This window comes from Sus scrofa, chromosome 13 (genome assembly GCF_000003025.6).
Source record: "Sus scrofa isolate TJ Tabasco breed Duroc chromosome 13, Sscrofa11.1, whole genome shotgun sequence".
In the NCBI taxonomy this organism is placed as follows: Eukaryota; Metazoa; Chordata; class Mammalia; order Artiodactyla; family Suidae; genus Sus; species Sus scrofa.
Genome location: NC_010455.5, coordinates 24,537,581 through 24,561,936, shown reverse-complemented (window position 1 = coordinate 24,561,936; position 24,356 = coordinate 24,537,581). Strand labels below are relative to the sequence as shown.

At 42.1% G+C, this 24,356-nt stretch overlaps 1 protein-coding gene and 1 long non-coding RNA gene across 8 annotated transcripts in view; one reads left to right on the top strand and one right to left on the bottom strand.

Annotated features, from left to right (window-relative positions):
- The window catches only part of LOC110256427, a 200,114-nt gene that overhangs the window by 129,826 nt on the left and 45,932 nt on the right, over nt 1-24,356 (top strand). For all 5 annotated transcript variants that reach the window (XR_002337915.1, XR_002337914.1, XR_002337913.1 and 2 more), the window contains exon 3: nt 12,789-12,861. This is a non-coding gene — a long non-coding RNA (uncharacterized LOC110256427). The remainder of the gene's footprint in view (nt 1-12,788; nt 12,862-24,356) is intronic.
- MYRIP (myosin VIIA and Rab interacting protein) overlaps nt 5,194-24,356 on the bottom strand; it is a 209,170-nt gene continuing 190,007 nt past the window's right edge. For 2 of the 3 annotated variants that reach the window (XM_021068254.1, XM_021068255.1), the window contains 5 exons: nt 18,261-18,422; nt 13,688-13,792; nt 13,520-13,580; nt 11,990-12,108; nt 5,194-7,339 (listed from right to left, as the gene is read on the bottom strand). In XM_021068254.1, the coding sequence (XP_020923913.1) occupies nt 7,307-7,339; nt 11,990-12,108; nt 13,520-13,580; nt 13,688-13,792; nt 18,261-18,422 (480 nt within the window). In that variant the 3' untranslated portion in view covers nt 5,194-7,306. 3 annotated transcript variants of the gene reach the window in all.

Sequence of the window (24,356 nt, the reverse complement as noted above, 5' to 3'; positions counted from 1 at the left end):
GCTCTGAGTTTTCAGTGGGGCCAAAACATCAAAGAGGATCTAGGAGTTGGCCAGGCAATTCAGTAGGTCAAAGATGAGAAGGAGTTCCCTGGTGGCCTCGTGGTTAAGGATCCAACATCACTGCTGTGGTTTGTGTCACTGCTGTTGTTCCACATGCCTGGAAACTTCTGCATGTCGTGATGAAGAGAGGTTGGAAAGAGGGCTTTTGAGGAACAGGAATATCTAAATTCTAAATTTTGAGGAACAGGAATATCTAAATATCTAAACTGGATTTTCAGCTGTTAGGTGATATGCTATGTGCCCCTGCTCCCTGACTTCTCTCCTACCCCCAGCCTCTGCCAGCTTTTACTGCCCATCAGCTCTTTAGTGTAGTCTGCTGTAGGAGTGATTGATCTCTTTGTTGTTGTTGTTTTAAGTGAAAATGGTAAAGGAGATCTGAATTGATGTAGTGCAAAACAGAGGCTATGACAAGGAAGCTAAGACCAAAAACCATTGGTCTTCAAAAGCACAAATTCACAGGCTTTGGGAAAGGTTTTGGCCTCCAAGGTGTAGATTTGAACCTACATTTTTCGTGGCATGGAGTCTACTCCCAACTCCAATGATCAGGTTTGCACTAGGATTCTCCACGTCTACACGAGAATTTTCCAGGGAGGGGTCAGGAGCCATCAGAGAGGACGTGACTTTTGAACTGACCCTTCTTAAAGGATGAGTAAGGGTTTTCAAAGTCAGAGGGAAGCATTCCAGGGGACTGTTATATAACATGGGAAGATGTAGAGTTGAAAAGATCCTTGTTTTAATGGTTTCTGACCCATAGAGGGTAAACTGGACCATGGAAGGAGCTGAGGTCCAGAATTATACTCAGTTACAGTCCTGCTCTGACAGTGCCTGGACAGGCTTTCCAACCACATTTAGATCTGTCTCTTTAGCATTAGCCAAAATGCCCATTTTCCCCTGCAATTAAAGACAGAGTGGAGGCTAGGGGAGCAGAATCCTGTCTGCTTCAAGTGAAGAGGGGATGACTTACTCCTTTGTCATCAGGCAGTTCAATGGTCAATGGGCACCAAGCTGACATCTGGTCAAATGGCATCAGCAGAGCTGTTGTACCACAGACAGTCAGCATTTCAACAGCTCAGGGTCACTAGGAAGTATTGTTACTGGACAGAGAAAAGACAATAACAGTGTCATTTAAAGACAAAGAAGAACCTCAGTTCTGCCAGACTGATGACAGCAACTCATTCATTGCCGGGATGATTCTACAGAGACCCAAATTACAAACAGTGGAAATGCTGATTCATAGCATCTGTTTTCTGTGGTAGAACATTCATGACACATGGTTTTCATTTATCAGGGCAAAGAATACTTGTCTCCAAAGACTGGGCTTCTGTAGAGATGAAAATCTTTTTCTTTCTTCGCAGTGGGTCTGTCATGAAATGAATGGAATAGTAGGGAAGAATAAATCAGAAAGGACAGGCTTGAAAGTGCAAATTATTGTCATTACCAAGGTTCAGTAAAGGGCATGTTGAAGATAGAAGTGCAATAAAAAACACTTACCACCACCACTGCCTGTAAATAGCCCTTTCATCTTCAATTAAGTAATTACCACATTGCTTAGCGAATGAGGACAGCAATTACACGCCTTTTCATCTTGTCACCTCGCCCCTTAGCACCTCATGGTTAGGGCACATCCTGGCCCTGGGCCAGTATTGCTCCTCGTCATTTGATATGCACAATACGTGGAGGAGAAGGTAGCTCTGAGTCTGAGGCCACGATGCCCCCAGTCCTGTCTCTCCCTGAGCAAGTACAAAGCTGAGAACTCCACAGACTAGGTAGCACTATCTGTCAGGTGCCAAAAGCATACTCCCCAGGTTGCTGTGATGACAGCAGATGACAGATTCTCCTGGACTCATGGAAGATCTTAAGAGTTGACAGGTGTACAGGGGATGTCTGGTGAACTTTCCCTGCACAGGTAAACTTCCCAGAGGCTCTCAGGTGGGCTTAGGGCACTGTAATGAAGTAAGGCAGGGCTGTATAGAGGAGGAAGTTGTTACCTGGTCCGCCTGGCTCAGCTGGCTCTACTAGCAGACATTTAACTTTGTCCACTTCAAAGATTGGGAAACTTAATTGAAAATCCCCACTCCTCAAGGCTGCCCATTGGTTTGTTTGTTTCTGGGCAACAATAACCTGATGTCTTTCAGAAGTTTAGTTAGGATAATTGAATAGTGAGGACTGGGGAGGAGAATAAGGGAAACAGATAAGACCAACAGAAAGCTTTTCCCTAAAGAGATGGAACAACACGCATCCCAGGGCTCAGCCAGTAGATGGGGCTCTCTGGATTATCTCCCAATTCTACCCTTCTTTCAGCTGCCGTTTAAGCAATGTTTTAGATCTTGAGTTAATACTGTCCCTGACAGGGGCCGAGATGGCTGAAGGGGAATTTGAGTCATCAGAAGCTTACTGGGTTTTCTAACTGGTAGGTGGTCTCCAAACTTTTTGGACCACACATCCCAGTAAAAACTGTTTGACAATGCATCTCCAAAATATGTCTATGTATTTATAAATTATTTACATGTGCTTTCCTCTATCCATATATTTAATATTGTTAAAGCTTACTTCTAGATAAAGAATAAAAATAAGTATGGATAAACGACCTAATATTTTCTTTCACCTCCCCTAAATGGGCCATCTTCTACAACCCTTGTGCTGTCTGTACTCCACTTTGGAAACTGCTCTTCTAACCTTTGAGTTCCCCAAGTTCTGGATTTTTGTGGCCAAAGGATGTAGGGGAGGGACCCACTCAGAAAAGATGGGTCATGGCTGGGTACATGGGTCTTATTCAAAGAAGTCAGTGAAAAGAGTGAGCATCTCAACATCTTCTCTGACTTATCAGTGATGGCAGGAAGGGGTGATGGCATCTAAGAACTCTGTGTTAAGTCTTGATCAGCTTAGAGACAATTTTAAGAGGCCCAGCTAAACTAAACCAAAGTTATTGGCATATCATTGGGGCCCACATGTTGTAAGCATCTGTGGATACAGGAGCTTTTGCTTTTAGATTCTAGCCAGCAGGTCCCTGGACCATTCACCACCACCTGGGGTTGCTCTACTATCTTTAAAAGGGGGGAGGGTGAGGTAGAGGTTTAGGGGAGCCTCTTTCTCCTCCACCTTGGTGTTGACATCCCTCCTCTACACTTCAGTGTTGGGAGGATGCTCACCCACAACCCCAGGATGGCATGAGAGGGACTGCTCCTTATTGTGCATCATCTTCAGTTCAGTCACTTGAGCATGGGGTAACCACAGCCCAGAGCTAAGACTACCATCACCACTCTAAATGAAACAAATTTGTTTTAAGTACCTGCTCTATGCCAGACCCTGTGCAGGATAAGTGGAACCCACTTCCTCAAGAAGCTTTCAGGTCAGTGCAGGAGAAAGATAATCAAACATGAAACTTCAGTGCAGGGGATGTCTTAGTTTGGGGTTTCCCCAACAGAGAGTCTGCGCTGAGCTGTTTGTTTGGGAGGTAACCCCAGAGTACATGCTGAGTGAGAGGGAACATTAGAGGATGAAGGGGAAAAAAGTCACAAAAGAGGTTATCAATGAACAGATTACCACTGTGGTACTGGGCTTCAATCCTGCAGGGACCCCTCTGAGGGATTCTATTGAACTGTGCTACTCACATTATGACCAGCAGCATTGGCGTCACCTGGAAGCCTGTTAGAAATACAGCATCATGGGCCCCACCAGCCTTGCTGAGTCAGAATTTGCACATTAAAGTTTGAGAAGCACTGCCTTCAATCTTTCATCTTTATCAAACATGTTAGCTTAGATAGAAAACATATTTGTCTTTTTTCGAGGACTCGATTCTACCACACTGGATCCTTCTGGATAACTTCTTTGAGGTTTCCAATGTTTGAAGTGGGTACTAAGGTTTTCCACTGCCTTGAGAGCTCTTTTAAATGCAACTCCAGGAGTTCCTGTTGTGGCGCAGTGGTTAACGAATCTGACTAGGAACCATGAGGTTGCGGGTTCGGTCCCTGCCCTTGCTCAATGGGTTAACGATCCGGCGTTGTCGTGAGCTGTGGTGTAGGTTGCAGACGAGGCTCGGATCCTGCGTTGCTGTGGCTCGGATCCTGCGTTGCTGTGGCTCTGCCACAGCTCCGATTCGACCCCTAGCCTGGGAACCTCCATATGCCGTGGGAGCGGCCCAAGAAATAGCAAAAAGACAAAAAAAAAAAAATGCAACTCCATTTACCTGCACTTTATCATAATTATAACTTAATTGCAGAGACAGAAGGCTCACGCAACCAACTGTTCTGCAAAATGCAAATTTTGTATGGGAGATACTTCCCCTGGGAGAAGATAGGATGGTTGTTGTTTGAGAAGTTATTTTTAAAGGAATGCACCAAATGCCTCCTGTACTTTAAAGTTTTGTCAGAAATTTCAATGAATAGAGGACCCTTTGTAAAAGATCAACACACACACACACACACACACACACACACACACACACACACACACACACACACACACACTTACTCACTTTAGGTGAGTGGAGATTTCCTATTCCCATTTGGGGATGGCAGGGGCCAGTGTCCAGACTGGTCAGCCTCAGAGAACCAACAACTGCCTCTGAGCCTGTGAATGACTCTGGGAGAGTCACTGCCCTGCTTCCCACTCAGCTACACACAGTCCCCACAGAGGTCAGCAGGAGCTTCTCCACTGATGCCCAGGTTTTCCTCTAGGGTCCTAACCTAGGGTTCTCAAGCTTTACACCATTGACATTTTGAATTGGATAACTCTTGGTTGTGAGGAGTTGGTATGTGGACTGTAGGATGTTTAGCAGCATCCCTAGCCGATATCCATATACACAGGCCCTGTACCCACCAAGTTGTGACAATCAGAAATGTCCCCCAAGGCACAAAGTGACACTGCTCCTCCTCCATCCTTTGAGAAGTGCTGGCCTTACCTGAGTGACCAGTCGGTAGAGGTGGTCCTAGGAAATTCTGTTCTCAGGAGAACAGGCAATGGCAAGGAGAGTGGTGCAATTGGAAGGAACACGGGGCGTGGGGCAACTGTGGCTTTGAAACTTGGCCCCTCCACTGACTAGCCATTGACTTCTTACCCTATCCCCTCTTCACTCCCAGTCTTCCCTAACCAAAAATAAATAAATAAATAAATAAAATCACACACTCACAAACATTATTTTCATAAATGACTTTTACTTCTTCATCATTTCTCTTGACAGTAATTCTTGGTAATGTGCATATAACATGAAGGCAAGCATACTTTCAGAAGTCATCAAAGATACGGTCCTATTGGCCTCGTTTTCTTAAACCATTAAAATATTTTCATTTATAAAAATTAATCTAAATATAAATATTGACACTGAAGATCAAAATCACTTGATGACAAAATAATTCTTCTGGAACTATAACATATGCTTATGGATTTTAATAGTAAATTAAATCTTTGCACTTATTTGGCACAAGGAAACCTTTATAAAAATTCAAATGCCATAGAGCAGGCCTCTTCTTTTTGTTTTGTTTTCATTTTTTTGCAAGGCTTACACAGTACACATTTTTTTTGTCGAAGAAAACTGAATATTTTAACACTGTAACACAACAATAGTTGCTTTTCATGCCTCTTAAAGAAAACGCTCTATTTGGAACTCAGATCTTTTTGTTGTGTTTTTAAAATTTGTACTTGTTTGCTTTTAATCACACCAACAGAACAAAAAGCCAAAAATTTACTTTATTTCAAAGGAGTCATTTCTGTGGATAACACATATACAACATCAGCAAGGAATATTATTGGAAGATAGGTAGACCCCCATCAGGAATGAGTCATAACACACATTTCAGCAGCAAGTCAGGTCTGGAAATGTGCGTAGCAGCAAAAGAACATTGAAGTAGAAAACGACACAGAATGAAGCTTTTGTCAGACATTCAAATTCTACTTAGCTTAAAGGTCTGACTTTGGCAAGTTAATCGCTCTGGCCCTCAGTCTCCAAATCTGAAATGAGGATACCTACTGAATAGGGTTGCTATAAGGATTAGAATGAGAATATTGCCTCCTTCAGAGCAGTTGCTTAATACATATCAGTCATTTTATTCCCTTGACTCCCATTTTTTTTCCTTCTTCAGGTTCAGACTATATCAGGAGCAAAATTTTTAAAAAGGTTGCTATTGCTTAATTAACTTAATGAAATTCCAGTTTCATGTGCTTTTATAAACACATTTTAACTAGTCATGCATCTGAGACCACACACGTGGAGTTAGTGGCAACTCTCGCGTCTGTTGAATTCACAGTTTGTCCTTGCTTTATTCATATCTACAAGTTTTCTTAGGCTATTCGTTAACCATTTTTATCTTTAAGGTCATCTTACTACTTTTGCTGAATAATTATATTGGGAAATAAATTATGGAGGACAACATTTCCTCAGGTGGATGTATTCTGCAATTATCCAGTCACCTAAACCTCATTTAGACACAGTCATTGCTAAACCATATGTTGATTCTGGACAGTGCCCTAAAGTTAAACCAATGGTAGGCTTTTTCAAGCCCTTCTCCCTTTCAGAGCAGGGTAGCTCTCTGTGAGTCCAAGGAAGAACCCTGAATTCTTGATGAGATACTGTTTCAGATAGACCTGGGCATGGCATGGGTGAGTCAGAGCTTTCTGTCCTGTGGCTTGTGATTGCAAAGCAGTGGGAGGAACTGGGGGTGCAGTGGACTAGGAGGCAGCTGGAAGGAGACCTTGACAGTTGAGTGCTCCACAATTTAGACAGCCCATAGTGCTCACTACAGGGGCATTTCACTTTTCTCCTTAGCATTTGTGGGATAAAGATGCTTGTGAGAGATGAGTAGGACTTGATGAGTTAAATGTTAATACCCTTCCCTCCACTATCCTCTGACCCCAACAATATTTGGGGGGACAAATGGTTGACATGTAATTCTAGTCAAATCAAAGGGATCAAAAAAAAAAAAAGGTTTTAAAGACAACACACAGTAGCAAGGCAAACAGGGAAAAGATGCATCTTTTGAACATGGAGCTCTGCTATTGAAAGCCAGCATCTTGGTTTTCTGTCTTGGATTCCCCTGGGAGCCTAAGGCAGAGAGTAGGCAAGACCTTGATGCTGAAGTCTGGGTCTGCTTTCCGGTTGAGGTATCAGGACAGCCCTGTTCAGGGGTGCACTGTGGCCTCCCCAGGCCCTCTCCTCAGGTGGAAATCGGTACAGTATTCAATGGCTGTTGGGTCAAGGCACTGTCGTGTATGGCCGGAGGCAGTGGGTCACTGGCAGTGGAGTTCCATGGTGCTAATACATTACAGCAGACTCCAGGGAGGGCTCCTGAGACAATGAGCAAATGCAATCAGCCACTTAGTGAAAGTGAGGCGAGGCCATGAACAAAAACTGCCTTTCTTACATTGTAAAAGGTATTCATGCCCATTGACTAAATGTTTCACAATATTTAAAAAGTGATGCATTTCTTACACATACTTCTTAATCCATCTGAAATTCATTTTGCTATACGGAATAAGGCAAAAGGATTTCTTTTCCACTACACCCCCTCCAACCCCCTGGCTAATCTCTCAAGCACAGTTAAAACAAACAAACAACCTATACCTTTTTTACTGGTTCCTGATTCTTAAAAAATCATATAATGCATTTTCATATGTGCCTGTATCTATTTCCGAGCTTTCTATTCTATTTCATTAATCATTGATTTCTTTACAGCTTGTAATTAGTTTTAAAATCTGGCAGGAAAATCACTTTAATTTTGTAAAATACTTTCTGTCTCTTCTTTCTGATTTATCCTGATATGAACTTTAGTTCCAAGAAAATCCCACTGAGAATTTTATGTGAATTGGGTTAAAATAGAAATTAATTTGGGAAAAAATGAGCTGTGGGTGGGATTTATTCATCAATATCTCGATATTAAAGTTATCATTGCCTTGCTGTAAAATTTACCTGGTATTTTATTATTTAATGTACCACTGCATTTTGTTTGCTAATATTTTCTTTAGCATGCCTCACTTCTCTGAAGGTGGTTTGAATGCATCCGTGTGTGCCTGTGTGTGTGCGTGGGTATAAAGATGTGTACACACTTACCAGCCATGTCAGGCTCTGGTTGTTGGGGTTTTAACAGCTTCACAACATGAATGTTTTAGTTTTCAATTTTTTTCAGTGCTCTGGAATATTTTATATTGCATGGGAATTAACTATTCCTTGATATTTTGTCATGAGAATCATTTGACCAGAGAATCTTTTTCTGAAGTTTTAATAAATTTTGAAATTTTAAGTCAGTTTTTACTAATGTTCTGATTTGATTCTAATTTAATTAGAAACAAGACTTTAACATGTATTAGCATAGATTTATATCACATTGCATATTTAAATAAAAATTTACTCTATTAGAAATCTCTTAAAACTCTGTATTAGAATCTCTTATTTTTTATTTATTGGTTTTTTTCTTTCTTTTTTTTCTTTGGCTGCACCCACAGCATGAGGAAGCTCCTCGGCCAGGGATCAAACCCATGCTAGAGCAGCAACCCAAGCTGCTGCAATGACAATGCTAGATCTTTAACATGCTGTGCCACAAGGGAACTACTTATTTTTGTCTTGAATTAGCATATAATTTTTTTTTCTATTTTCGATTTTTCCAAAGAATAAGCTCTTGCATTTACTATCATTTTTATAGTTTTCTGTTTTAATTAGTTGGTTTGTGCATTTATGTTTTATGTCTGGAATTCAGTGTCTAGTTCACACTTCTTCCTTCTTTAATAATGAAGAAAGATTTAATGCTGTTAATTTGACTCAGTGTGGCTCTATATGTATTCCATTTGTTTTGATATATGTAATGTTTTCATTTTGTAAAAGCTCTGGGAATTAGCTTTTCTCTTTAATTCAATAGTTACTCAGAAATGCGTGAGATGTATATGTTGTGTGAATGAATGTGTATACTTGTGTCTGTTGGTACATGTGCTTTATACCTTCCGAGTAGGGTTTCTGACTATTTTAACTCTTGTTCTTATTTTCTACATTTGCCCTATCCAGTATGGTAGTCACTTGTGGATGTCTACATTTAGATAAATTAAAATTAAATAAAATTTAAAAATCAATCCCTCCAAGGCAGCCACACTCCAAGAGCTCAGTAGCAACTTGTAGTTCATGGCTAACTCTGCAGATATAGAACACCAGCATCATTTCAGAAAGTTCCTTTGGATATACTGAGTGCTATTTGAGATTGTTTTTTTGGCATTTAGGTCACTGAGAATAGTTTTATACTTCCTACTATGGGGAATTTATTGAGGTTTTCTGTATAGCTGGTAAAAATCAATTTTGATAAATGAGCCATTGATGATGCTTGGGAAGAAAAAGAATTCTCTGAGGTATAAAGTTAGATATATTTTTCGTTTCTTTTCTTTTTTTTTTTTTTTTTTTTTGGTGTGTGTGTTTTTTAGGGCTGAACCCACAGCATATAGAAGTTCCTGGACTAGGGGTGGAATCGGAGCTGTAGCCACCAGCCTACACCACAGCCACAGCAATGCCAGATCCGAGCTGTGTCCTAGACCTATACCACAGCTCACGGAAACACTGGATTCTTAACCCACTGAGCAAGGCCAAGGATTAAACCCTCATCCTCATGGATACTAGTTGGGTTCATTACTGCTGAGCCACCATGAGAACCCCTATTTCCTAATTAAAGCTTAATATTTACACTATTAAAACTGTCTGATTTGCATTATTTGTGGTGTACTGGTCTTCCAAGGGCTAATAAGGGACCTTTAAAGTCATTACTCATAGCACAATAAATTGTGCTGCTCTATTGTTTGCCAATTCAAGAAAGGGTCATATTTTACTTACTTTATCAATATCTAAAACATCCTTCCTCCTTGTTTCTTCTGAGTGCTAAGAAGCCTTGGATTCTATTTTGTTTGAAAGTGGCATTCTTGACCTTTCTTTCTCTTTTCTTTTGTTATCTTTTTAGGGCTGCACGTGCAGCATATGGAAGTTCCCAGGCTAGGGGTCAAATCAGAGCTGCAGCTGCTGGCCTATGCCACAGCCACAGTCACAGCCACAACAACGTGGGATCTGAGCCGTGTCTGCAACCTACACCACAGCTCATGGCAACTCCAGATCCTTAACCCACTGAGGGATCGAACCTGTGTCCTCACGGATGCTAGGCAGATTCGTTTCCACTGAGCCATGACGGGAACTCCTGCCTTTTCTTTTTTGTTTACATTTGTTTAGCAAATATTGTCCTTTCCTTCTTTTTTAACTTCTCTGTGTTATTTAAAGTCAATTTATTAAAAAATAATTTATTGAGGTGAAATTCACAGAACATAAAACTAACCATTTAAAAATGAACAGTTCAGAGTTCCCGTTGTGGCTCAGCAGTAACCAACTGGAGTAGCATCCATGAGACTGGTTCGATCCCTGGCCTTGCTCAGTGGGTTAAGTATCTGGTGTTGCCGTGAGCTGCAGTGTAGGTCGCAGACACAACTCGGATCTCGTGTTGCTGTGGCTGTCACACAGACCATCAGCTACAGCTCTGATTCAACCCCCTAGCCTGGGAACTTACATATGCTGCAGGTGTGACCCTAAACACACACACACACACACACACACACAAAATAACAACAATTCAGTGGCATTTAGTATATTGACAATTTGTGCATCCACCACCTTGATCAAATTTCAAAACATATCATCACTCCCAAGTAAAACCTCTCACCTACTGAGCATTTCTTCCTACTCCCCCTCCTCAGAGTCCCTGGCAACCACTATCTGTGTTCTATCTTTCTAGAAGGTAATTTATTTTTAACTACCTTATTTGTAACAGATTCCTTCCCTGGCCCTAGTAGTGTGCTCTTTTAGTGTGATGATGCATCTTTAGCTCTTTGACGTAACAGCCAGGAGCCAGGTAGCTGGATTTTGAAAGGTCAGGGGTGATGGCTGGCCAATGAAGCAAAGGCACCGGATAGCACTGTTGCTACATGGGTGCCTAAGAGACACAGAAGTTGGAATTTAAAAAGGAATGTCCACATTATGCCATTACCTGATGCTTCCATGCTCATGACACAGGCACAATGAGGGGTAGGAATGGGAGGGAAGTGACAGGTGATACATAAAAGGAAACAATAGATTTGCCCTTGCTTCAATCTTGTCACCCAGTCAACATCTGCCCTCAGCATAGCTGGTATCACTGAGGCAGTTCAGCTGAGTCATCACCTCCCATACAAGCAGCATCAAGCACTGGCCAAAATTCTAAAGCATATGTTAGTGTTAGGGTAATAATCTATTATCTCCTTCTATATGATCTCCAGATTTATGCAGAATATCTACTCTCCCTTTCTTTGCTGCATTTATGGGCAGCTGCTGAGGTTTTTGTTTTTTTGTTTTTCCCCCCCAGGAACACAACAACTAATTAGTGGTTAAAAAGACATTTAAGGGAGAGTGAGTATGAATTAAAAACAGAATAAAAACTCTTACATCTCAACCATTACACTGCTGCATATGTATTTTTATTTCTCTTATCTCAAACCTGGTTCCTATAAGGAGCTGGATATATAGCTGAGAGAATGTATCCACACATCAAAGAGGTTAGCAACATGAGAACCCCCTCACGCAACCAACAGACCATGAGACCATGCAGGAATGAGACCATGCATGCTGCTTGGGGCTCTGACAGGGAAGCTATGAAAAGAAGGGCTACAGGAAGTTCCCTCTGTGCCTCAGTAGTAACAAGCCTGACTAGTATCCATGAGGATGCCAGGGTTCGATCCCTGGCCTCAATTCTGTGGGTTAAGGATCTGGGGTTGCTGTGGCTGTGGCGTAGGCCAGCATCTGTAGCTCCAATTTGACCCAGCTAGGGAAGCTCCAGATGCTGTAGGTGCAGCCCTGAAAAAAGAGCAAAGGAAGAAAAGAAAAGAAGGGCTACAGAATGGAGGTGCCATCAACAGTGAAAGTAACCAGCATTAAGCAGAGATGACTTACCATCAATTCCTTGGTGGTGCTTTTCCTTTCTTTAGTCCTATTTGTTGAGGAGTCTTGGAGAATGAAGTTGCGGTTAAATGTTTTAATGGTGGTCGCTGAAGATGCCTCTGTTTTTTCAGCTAAAAAGAAACAAATAGGAATAAGTATTATCCAGAAAATGAATCAATGGTTAAGGAAGAAAGATTAGGTGTTCATATTACTTAGATTTTTGTTCTAGCCATGGCATCTCATTCTGGTCCATAGGTCAGACTGTGGAATCTTTTGTTTTGTGTCTATTTTTATGGTGGACCAAATAAATCAAGGCATCATTAATGGCTTTCTGGGAAAAGGTAGCTTGAGATAATCAGCTTACAACTTCTTATTTGCAATTCTGAAATATAAAAGGCTCTAGAAATGGCAAATCTTTATGACTTTGGAGTCAAAATTGCCTGATGGCAAAACCTGATTTAGACTAAGTGGCCATTTCAAATTCTTGTCCCTCCCACTGGGCATGAACATTCTCATTCTTTGCTGCAAAGACATTAATGTGTTTATCAGATGCAGCCCCAGACATCATGGGGAAGGGGCTATTTTGAAATACACAGTACACCTACTATATTATCTTTCTAATGTTCAAAAAATTCGGAAACACATATTGACTCAAGGATTTCAAGTAAGGGATTGTGGATCTGTAATATATTTTAGTTGTGTAAGGCTCTGAGGAATATAAATTTGGTATTCAACAAATGTTTGCTGAACAATGAATGGTGGACCAGAACTCAAACATTATCTTCTGACTTTCTACTCCTCTAATTTGTAGGTCTGAACTTCTAGTTTGGCATCATCATTCTGTGGCTTCCGAATCCAGGGAAAAGGTTAAAAATGTCCAGCAGGTAAGGGTGATATGACTGGCATCATTGAAAACCCTTCCCAATTGGGCCCTTATGTTGGATGCTTTTGGTGCTTTGCCCACATTTCCCTGACAGTCACCATGCCAGCACATTCTGACAGCATCCTACTGCAGGCACCACCACTTTCTCTTGGCCCATAAATGGGGCAGGTCAGAAGTACCAGGGAGCTAATGTCCCCACCAGAAATAATGTTCAAATAAAGATGGGGTTGAAATACCTCATTTCGTATTCTTTGAGCAGGAAACTCAGCAGCACAGTTAATACTTCAGAAGACCCCAGCAGGGTTTAGCTTCATTTGCTCAAAGAAGCATATGATTGGTTGTTACAACTAAGTACATTGTTACAATCTAACTAATGGTTATGACTAAGCATACAACTAAGTACATTGTATTGGCTTATTTCCTTCCCAGAATCATTTCTATCTTCCCTTATCAGTGTTTCTTGGAATTACCTCCTCAAACACATCTTTGTCTCAGGGTCTGCTTGTTGGAGGGATCCAAGTCAAGAGAGACTCTCCACAACAAAGTTCTGGGTGAGAACACCCATTAGAGCTGGTTCTCAAACTCAGATCTCTGAGTTACTCCAAGCGAATGAGTCAAGCTTAATTCTTTGGTGGCTCTGTGGTGTGACTTAAGCATACCTTTCACAGGTGGAGCAGGCAGTTTCCTCCTCTGCTGCCTTGACGTGTCTATGGTTTGTACCTAAAAATAGCACACAGGAATCAGGACACCTTCACAAAGCAAGAGATATTTCATCTTTTGCATTTTCCAGGTCATGCAATATTCCATCGAGGGAGGGACAAACATACCTGGTTCCTTTGCTTCTGATCTCGTTTTCTTGTGAGGCGCCCGCAGGGTGCTATGTTTAATCCTGCAATGGTCAGTGCTGAAATCCTGCTCTCAATATCAGAAATCTTAATGCAACAGAAAGACAGAATCAGTAGGAAGAAAGTCCAGGAGGGGAGAATCTTTGTTTAAAGGGTTATGAATCTATAAAGAACAGCTCTGCTTTGATGTATGCCCATTCATTCATTCATTCATTCATTCAAGTTCCACCAAGAACTTCTCTATCTAGCACTGTAGTGAGAAAATAAAATATAAGCCTTTCCTTGTAAATTTAATTTTCCAGTTGTTACCTCCAGAGCATGTCAACCCTGTTACAGGACCCCAATGGATACATGGAAGCCCAGGGCCCAATGGGAACCCTGACCCAGGGCCCTCTGGCTTAGTATAGGGGTGGAAGGATCAGGAAAGGCATCCATGGCAGGCAGAACTTGATGTGAGCTTTGAAAGGCTAGTAGGATTTGGAGGTCCTGCTTCCTTCTGTGACACCATGAATCCAAAACCATAGCGACAGGTCTTAAGAAGGAGGCCCAGCAGCTCCTCCTCCAAGACCATGTCCTCTATTAAGAGGCCAAGTGGCCTCAAGAAACTCCCTCCTCTCTCTGAGCATCAGTTTCCTTTTTTTTTTTAATTTTGAAAAATTATTTGTTTATTTATTTAAAAAAAATTTTTTATTACTCAAATGAATGTATCACATCTGTAGTTATATAATGATCATGAGCATCAGTTTCCTTGACCATAATATTGGAAGGTTGGAAGAAACTCAGGTTTTTTTTTTTTTTTTTTTTTCCCCAAAAAAATGTTTTAAGAGCTCAAGCCCACTCAGTGCCTGGAAAGAACCTTGGTCCATCTGTGTCCCCAGGGGTGAAGAAGACATGGTCCTTGCTCTTAGTAAAGGGCATTACTATGTGCTGTCACTATGTGGAATGCTTTAAAAACACATGAAAACACTCCTGCTTCATTTATAATCCTATGACATAGGGACCATTTTCTTCATTTTATAGATGAGGAAACGGTGGCGTAGATGGATAAGTGACACACACCCAACATCTCGCAGCAGAGCTGGGAAGTAGTGCCAATGCTCATACTCCTGCCACACTGACCCATTCTCAGAGGCCTTGCCAAGGCCCTGGCAAGGGGAACACTGGAGGAGGCAGCAGGAGGCTGGCAGAGTCCAGGGAGGAGGCTGGGATCACAGCTGTCCTACAGAGATGGCACAGCCTGAGTGCTGTGGGGGCATCAGACAGGAAACCTGAAAGTGGGCCCAACCGCCAATGGGTGTGCCCTCCACCCCATCTCCATCACCTCCCCTTGTTTCTAAGTTATTCTGTGCTGCTCAAGGCAAATGCTAATTCTGCTGCCATTTACTGAGGGCATCTTTGGACAAAGCCCATTGGGGTAGCTGCTATAGGAAGTGCAGAGGGGAGCTCTGAAAGGTCAGTAAATACAGGAGATGCTTTCCTTATCCTGGAGGAGTGGTAATCTTACTTAGATAAGGAGGAAGAGGCAGGGAAGGGCCAAGACTGTGGCAGCTGGTGAAAGAGTCCCAAGTTAAGCTGCTCAGCAGCCAGGCCCCGGAAGGGGCCACGGAAGGGGCCACAGAAAGGGCCACTGTTCAGTCCTTGTCCCTCCCTGACCCCAGATGCCTTCCTGTTTTGATTCTAAATTTCACACTGAGAACTGCATTCCTTTGGTTTATAGATCAATAAATTGCACAAGCCTCTGAGCAAGATTTCAGGCTAAACTTTTATTAGCATTTGCAGCTGGTGTGGATTAGATGCCCACATTCTTTCCTGGAAGCAGTTTTGATGGAGGGCTTTGCTCAGCAGACCCTGAGAGACAGGTCAATGGCGGAGCAGTTGCTGACTGCCAGGCTCTGGAATAAGAAGAGTTAATTTTTCCAGTTTTAGTCCTTGGGTCAAAGGATGAAGAAAGAAAAAAGGAGACTGCTGAAGGCTGATTTTGCCTACATTTTTATCTGTCTATCTATCTATCTGTCTATCTATCTATCTATCCATCATCTTCTATCCAATTTTGTTCAGTTAATTCCTAATACTTCATATCCAGGGACCTTTACATTTGTTATAAGAGGATGACCAATTCAGCTCTGAGTTTCCTGGGAGCCACAGCAAAAAGTCAGTGTAGGACTCTATGTCCGCAAGATAAAGACCAAGAACTCAGAAGAATATCTTTTCCTGATACTAAGAGTTAAGAGAGACCTTCCCCAAGAATGCCCACAGAAATGGCCCTGCAGGATGCAGTGGACAGTGTCCTTAGCACATTCCCCATGGATCATCCTGAAGTCTCCTCTAGTACTGGGCAATCCTATCCCAAAGGCAAACTCCAAGGTGAAAATGTCCCTAGAGGGAGTTCCCATCGTGGCTCAGTGGAAACGAATCTAACTAGCATCCATGAGGATGCAGGTTCGATCCCTGGCCTTGCTCAGTGGGTTAAGGATCCGGTGCTGCTGTGAACTGTGGTATAGGTAGCAGATGTGACTTGGATCCTCCGTTGCTGTGGCTGTGGTGTAGGCTGGTGGCTACAGCTCCGATTTGACCCCTAGCCTGAGAACCTTCATATGCCAGGGGTGTGGCCCTAAAAAGACAAAAAAAAAAAAAAAAAAAAAAGTGTCTCTAGAATCTGACCTTATCTAAGACCACACTTCAGCACATCTACCCTCCTCAGTGGGGAGGGACCCTCCTACCATCCTGCAGGATACCTTCTGTGATATCTTCTGTGAGACTCTGTTTTGGACAAGGACAACAAGGAATCTGAAGCTTCCTTCTCTGGCAGCAACAGCAGGACAAAAAGACACTCCACACTAACAAAGGTCCCCACATTGAAGATCCATAAAGATGACGGCAGGGTGATAGTCTGCCATGCAAAGTAAGGACCTTTACGCAAGTGGACACGTGCCTGAGGGCAGAACCAGCACATTTTTCGGAAAACCACAGAGCACGGGCTGGTGAAGAATGTGGGCTGTGAGGTCAGAAAGACTTGAGTTAAAAATCCTGACTTCATTACTTTCTATCTATTTGACTTTGGGTTAACCATTCTGAGCCTCAGTTTCCCCAGATATAAAGAGGGAGAATAACAACAGCCCTTTCATAGGGTTGCTAAAAAGACTAAATGCAATCATAAAGTTAAGGTTAAGAGCAATTCCTGGCACAAACTAAGATTCATTGATATGAAGTATTATTGATGACATTAATATAATCTTTAACAATGACTAATAAATTAATAGGCACATTCAAACACATGGAAAATGGACATTTTGGACTCCAGGATTTTCTGCCATGAAACATGGTTCCAGTAACTTAAGCCTAGAAAAATTTGGAAGCACAAATAACTAGTTATGCAAGAAAACCCTCCCCAACACCCATAAACAACAGTACTGCCTGCTAAGCCATTCGAGAAGTATTTGTAGCAAAATATACTCCTAGAAAACAAAAGATTTTGATTCTACGTTATGTAAGATTGACTATTAAATTGATTAAATGTTGAGTGGCATTTGTGGAAAATGATTTTTATTTGAGAAAGAGTTGTTCTTCGGCCATTCTCACTGGTAATAAACAGTCAATACGGCGATCTGTGATGATCCTAGCACAGAACTGGTGCCCTTCCCTTCTCAAGAGTGCTTAATGATGTCAGCAGCTGTTGTGTTTTTTTGACTCTTTAAAATAAAAATATTAATTAAACAATAATTATCACCTAAGACTGTCACCTCTTGCATGTAGAGGTGGTTTCTACTGATCCCAGTTCTCCCAAGGCTGCAGTTGTAAGACACAGTGTCTACAGAAATATCAGTGAACCAGGGGTCTATACTGAGCTTATGAGGCAAAGACCAGCATTTCTCATGGGTCCCTGAGTATACTTATGTCTATGGACCTCAGTTTGAGAATCAGTTACTTAGTCCACAGTCAGTTCTGATTCAGAGTCAGAGGCCAAGGGAATATCCATGAAAACTGTGAGCAAGTATCTTCAGAAAGTTATAGATAATATGGTAACTAATTACAAAACAGCCATATATAAATCATACAAAATACTGGTCTAAGAAATCTACGCTTCATTTTTCATTCATTTAATTACCGATCACCAAACGCTTGTCGGGTATTATGCTAGGCACTGGAGTTACTGTGTTAAGCTAGACAGTTGCAGTCCTATCCTCAAGGAGCTTTTAGTCTACCATGGGGGAAACTGGCATTAAACAAGTAATCAACAGTGTGATAAAGGTTAGGGAAGGGTGGTCTTGGGTGGAATTGGAGGCTCTGTTGCAAGGGTCAGAGAATTTGTCAAAAAGGAAAGTGGCATAGGTTTTAAAGAGATATATTATCAAAGCCATAGTGTGGGGAGAAGAAGGGTGCACTTTAAAAAAGGAGGGTGTGGTGGAATCACCTGGAAGGACCATGTCCACACGAGTCTGCTGGAGATGGCAGGAACTGACAGAAACAAAGGCTTTGAAATGATTCTTGTGGAAGTTGGGGTGCACTTTTCTTTTGCCTGCTGGTCTCCAATCTGAGCCATGAGGAGAGGTCTTACCTGGATCTCAGCGTGGTGGACCTGGGCAGCTGCCGTGGCCACTTGGTCCTCCAGATCTGCCAGTTCAGTCTCATCAGTGCCACTGTGGATGCAGCGGGCGGCATCCTCTAGCTCACTTAGCTGGCCTTCGAGTCCATACACAGTGCCTGCCGCCAGGTACACCTGTAGAGGAGATGTGGCCATTGAGCTCAGGTCTGTGTACAGCAACACAGGATCCAAGCTGCGTCTGCGACCTACACCACAGCTCACGGCAGTGCTGGATCCTTAACCCACTGAGCAAGGCCAGGGATCGAACCTGCAACCTCATGGTTCCTAGTCGGATTCGTTAACCACTGAGCCATTATGGGAACTCCTGGTGGGGTCCTTTTATGGGATGCCGTAATTCAAGGGAGTGAGAGACCTAGACTCCATGTTGGCAGAAAGAGACAGGGAGGGCCCCACTTATAAACATTCTTTGGGCTTAAATGGTAGCCGGAGGTCTGGCTGCCCCCTCACTGTCAACCACACCTCCTCTTTCCCCCAACCCTTCCTGCAAGAAAAAGTGACTTTTAAGTTTAAAAGTATGATAAAAATAAGACAAAAATACATGACATCGACTACATAAATTGTGATTTTACCCACTATACCAACTACACTATCAAGGCAGAAGAAACAAAGAGAAAAACTCATGATGCTTTTCCAATACAAATTTTGATTGGTATTTAGTAATGGGAAAGATTCAAAATTTTTCAGGTTGAGAATCAGGTTAAGAGAATGAAAATACACCTGAAATTTCTAGCAGGAAAATACTTTATTTCTTACCAAATAGTGTGATGTTGAAAAGAATATAAAATCTATTGATGGTCAATTAAGATAGTTTTTTGGAACCTGCTGAAGATTAAAGATAAAATAAGGTAAAGGAAGTAATTTGAAGGAAGACTAGAGGAAAAATGACTTTGGCTTTTGAATTTATGAGGTGGGCCTCATAAAGGTGAGCAAAGAGAAAGTAAAACCGTTTGTTGGAATAATTCAGGCTGATGAATGCCGGCCATGGTGAATGAAACAAATGCTCCTTCAGCCTAATTAAAAATATGATTAAACAACAGACAGTACAGCCCAAGGAACTAGGTGTATCTAAAGAAGGTAATTACTTAAAGAAAGGCTCCTGAGGTTTAATCAATGTATACAAAGCTCTAAACATGGTAATCACAGCTATTTCAAGTTGATTTGAATAATATATACAGTCAGTCCTTTAACAATCCCTTTAACTAAATTAAAAATATTGCAGTTAGGCAAGTGAAGAGCTGCTCACACAGATCATGCACATCTTTTGCACTGAGTGATGCCGAGTGTTGGTGAGGAGGACAAAGAATACTGAGCATCTCCGTCAATTCCTTGGTGTGATTCAGGCATCTTCGTGAAAACTGGCAATTTTACAAAACATTTTAGAGTGGAGCAAGGGCAAGGGCAGGTTTGATGAAAGCAAATTTGACTGTGTATCACTAGGCACGGTTAGCTGGGCCGTGAGAGCTTCCAGCAGTGACTGACACAGCAGACGTCACGCTGAGTGATGCATCGGTCATACAGGAGGTCATGAGTCACATGTCTGCTGGCAACTGCCCTATACCAGTTTGTGCTTAGTTTTACATTTCTTTGTCATATGCAAGTATTAGAGAACTTCTGTTTCTAAAAGATCCTTACGTTTAATACAGCCATTTGTTCTTGATCCTCAAAACATCAACGCTGTGTCACATGAAGGAAATGATGCATTTTCAAAGCTATTTGGGTAGAGAAATCGCTACAATTTGTCCCTAAAGTTGTGAGTTTGAAAACCTTATCATCAGAGGAGAAGAAAAATTGGAGAGAGAGAGAGAAGGAGAAGAAGGGGGAGGAAGGAAGCGGGGGGAAGGAAGGGAGAGAGGAGAAAGATCAGAGGACAATTTGAGTTTGGATACTGAACTTTTGGTATTCACACCAAAGGTGAAGTTATTTTAATAAGCTAATTTAAAACATAAACTTATAGTTTTGCACAATGAAACAAAATCTGGAGTTATTATTGAAATGAAATAACTTGAGAGTGGCAATGGTTAAACATGACGACATAACTGTGATCTGAGAACCTTGATATTTACAGAATCATACAAAACTCAATGTCGTCATACCCCATGGTTGTATTAACTTAATAACACCTTGTTGTTCTGTCACCCACAGTCATCTGCTAATGTTCCTTATGTTTTTTGCCAAGACAAAGCAATATGAAATCGCTCCAAGTCCTCAGCAAGGCCAGAATGTTCATCTTTTACTCTGTGTTCCCTAAAAGCCTGCTTTCCTGGCACTAGGGGGATGGGGAGAGTCAGTGGTTTGGCACAGAGACCAGCACAACAACAACTTACAAGCAAAGTGATGGCACCTAAAGGACTGGAGGATGATGACGATGGTGAAGATGATGATGATTGTGATACATATTTATTGAGCCAGAGGGCTGGTGCCAGATCCTATGCCTTTATCCACCCTGCCCTATGATGCCCTGACACTTAATCTCGATTGGAATGTCATGACGACGATTTACATTTTAAACATTGGTGTAAAGATACTAGAGTTACTGTGATTATAGATGGACATGACATTGGCTCTCTTACTGGGCTGCAATAACAAAAATTAACATGCTATATAATGAAAATGTTATTCTAGTCTATTTTTAAGAAAATAACCCATTTGAAAAATGTAAACCTGGAGTTGCTTGCTTAATTAAGGTCCCCTTTTGGCGAGAAGTGTGGTTACCATGTCTGAGTAATCTATATCCTTTCCAAACTAGTCATCAGAGGGGAAAAAAATTGAATTAATGCCCTTGACCCCATTGATTGTATCCTGGCTTAACCAAACTTTCTCAAAGTGGTTCAAGAGACAAGAATAGGTGTTTCATCAAGGAAGGACTTCATGGTTAAAGCCTCCAGGGTGAAGAACATGAAACATTTTTTTTTTTTTTTTTGCAGGATGTCTCAGAGTCCTTAATGTGCTAATATGCTTCTCAATTTTCCTAGAAAGAATATATGGGCTTCTCAAACTTACTTGATCTTAGATCATCTTGTTGGAATTGGCTTCCATGAACTACTCTTTGGGGGGCTAAGGTTAGACAGTAACAGATAGTATTTCTTTTCTTGCTTTCTGAAAGCAAAGAGCCACCCGAGTAGCCATGACTAACTTCTAGACATTCTAGTGCCACATCCTCTTCTATGTTGTGGGGGTTGTACAAGGGCTTTGAGAAGGAAGAACAACCTCCTCTGCCTGGTCTTGGATTCTGGGGCAGGGTCCCCCAGGGTCATTCCACTGTGCCTGCTGCTGCTGGTTGTATAGTATAATGTATTTGGCAGAGCTAAAAGGAAGTTGAGACTGTCCCTCCACTGGCTCTGTGGATGGGAATTATGGGGTGCCCTAGGCTATCTCAGTCATTTAGCAAAGATGACAACGAGGAAGGTCTTCAGATGGGGGTGGGAGGGTGAGGGAGTTGACTCATCCCTCTCACTCACAACCCTACATAAATCCACAAGGTGCCCTGGTGGGCCCTACCTTTCACACCACAGGTCTGAGAATGGTCATACTGGTTGTTCTCTGTGACCCCTAGATCCATTTTACATTCTTCTCTGCTTTGTTCTATCTGGATGAACTTGATCACCAAGGCTCCCTTGCTGGCCAGGATGGGTTTGGCCAATGGGAAGCATCAGCAGGAGATAAAAGGCAGGAGGAGAAAGAAGTTAGAGCCTTTCTTCCCCCGCTGTCTCCTTTTCTGGGCTCCATGACAACAGCTCCCACCAGAGAGCGCTCTTCTAAGCTCCAATTCTCCCTGGGCTATACTGCTTGGGGGTAGTGACCACTTCCTCCTCCACTTGCTCTCTGGGCACTGCAGCATCCCTTAACCTTGCCCACATCTGAGTCAATACTCCTTTCCTGAACCTCTCCTCTTCTAGCTAGACCTCCACAGGTCTATCAGTGGAACTTTGTGCTTCCCAGCTCCCTGGGCATTCAATCTGAGGAACCCAGCCCCCACTGTCTGTGCAGGTGAGGCTGAGATTGGTCCAAAGTTCCTCCTGCCTTTAAGGGAGGCAGAGCTGTTTTCACAGCCAGCCAGCAGGTAAGAAATGTCAAAGTAAGAGACTAAGGAAATTCTAAAATCCCTAAGCCCTGCCCTTGCTTAGTGGATTAACAAGGCACTTTTTGAAAATAGGAGGTTAGACATCTGAGTGTGATGTTTTTTGTTTTCTCTAATGTAGCTTTGAAATCTTAAGAAGTCTTAAAGGCAAACATTTTCTTGCACATGTTCTCTTTTATCTCAGCATCTTGGTCTGCAGAAGCCAATGTTCAGAAGGTAGACTAAGGGTTACCATTTCTATTTCTGCAAGTCCTTGAGCTCCTCAGCACAAAGGAGAAAGGCAGTGGAGGAACGGAGGAGCAGGGGAGCTCTTTGGAGCATAGACAGACAAAAGCCATGGTTTAATTCAATCAGCTGCAGCCAGAGGCCAGTTTAAGAATCAGCCCTGCCCTTCTCCTGCTGCTCAACTGAATTCCATCCTTGAAACAGCAGAGCAAGCAACCTTCCCCTTGCTCTGTGATCTGGTGAACTGAAAGGATAAAGAAAAAAGTCCTCCCTTCTGTGACTCAAAGACCCATGGAATTCAAAGGAACACAGATGGAGTCTCTTTGGAGGTGAAATCTGAAAAGCTGAATGGGGGAAGGGATGGAGGTAGAAGTAGGCAGTTAACTCTTTGAGAACAAGAGAGGCATCTTAGAGGGGCTGGACATGGAGCAGGAAGTTGGATTCCTAGCCTTCCACTGCTGGGGTTTCTGACATCTTGAATCAGTGGCTATGTGGATATGTTTCCAACTCAAAGTGTTAATGAACCCATGAAAAGAAACATGATGTACAATAAAACTCTTCCAATGCATTATATTTTTCAATATACCTCTTAGAGGGGGGGAAAAAAAGCATGCTGTCTTTAAGTGTGCCATGGGGGTTGACGACCATTGTCATTTAAATCTGGATTATTTCACGCATTCTAAGGTTTTTTTTTTTTTTAGGGCCCAACCCTCAGCATATGGAGAGATTCTCAGGTTCTCAGGCTAGGGGTCTAATCGGAGCTACAGCTGCCGGCCTACACCACAGCCACAGAAATGTGGGATTGGATGGGAACTCCCTAAGTTTTTTGGATGCCATATCTTGTAAAAAAAAAAAAAAAAGTGCCTCCCTTTCCTGGTGAACTGTATCTTTATTTTAATCTTTTCAATTCTGTGTGTACAGGATTAGGGCCATTTTAGGACCATTAGCACCTGAAAGAATTACGTTTTAGGCATATTTAAACAGACACCTGCACATCAAAAGTAAAACATTCCTTTTAAAAAAGGTCTTTATTCATCTGATACAATCTTATAGCAGATAAACACTGGGTACCTTCTCTGTGTCAGGCCCTGGGCCAACAGCTACGGCTGTAAACAGGAAAGGCAGCAAGTCCTGTTCTGTAGGAATTTATATACCCAGTTCCCAATCTGAGCATGACCATGCCCTTGTCTTCCCCTATTCCTCGTCTAACATTTGACAATGTCTGGAGACATCTTTGATTGTCACATCTAGGAGGGGGCAGCTTCTAGGATCTAGTGGTAGAGACCAGGGATGCTGCTCAACATAGATGAGTGAACAGGAAGGGCAACAAAGTGAGGTAAGCAGACCACTTAGGTTTTACGGGAGTCCAAAGGGAGAGAGTCTTCAACTTTCAAAGTGAAAATAATATTGGAATTTTTTTACTTTGAGTCATTTGATTTGTTGTTCCTTCAACTTCCGGCAAAAAAAAAAAAAAAAAAAAAAAAAACTCTCTAATAACATTTCCTGACTTCTGAAACACCATTCATTAGCGCATCCTCATATCAGAGTTGATTCTGCTGGGCCTGGAAAGATGGTATTACCTGACTGGATTTGTATCAAGATTATGCCAACTGGTGATGGTAACCACGGTCTGAGTGGCTCATGTGTCACCCCTAGTTAGCAATGTTGGAAAATTTTCACTGGACCTTTACTGAGGTCTCAACTGTGATGATAGATAGTTATAGGTAAAAATCTATTACATTCTT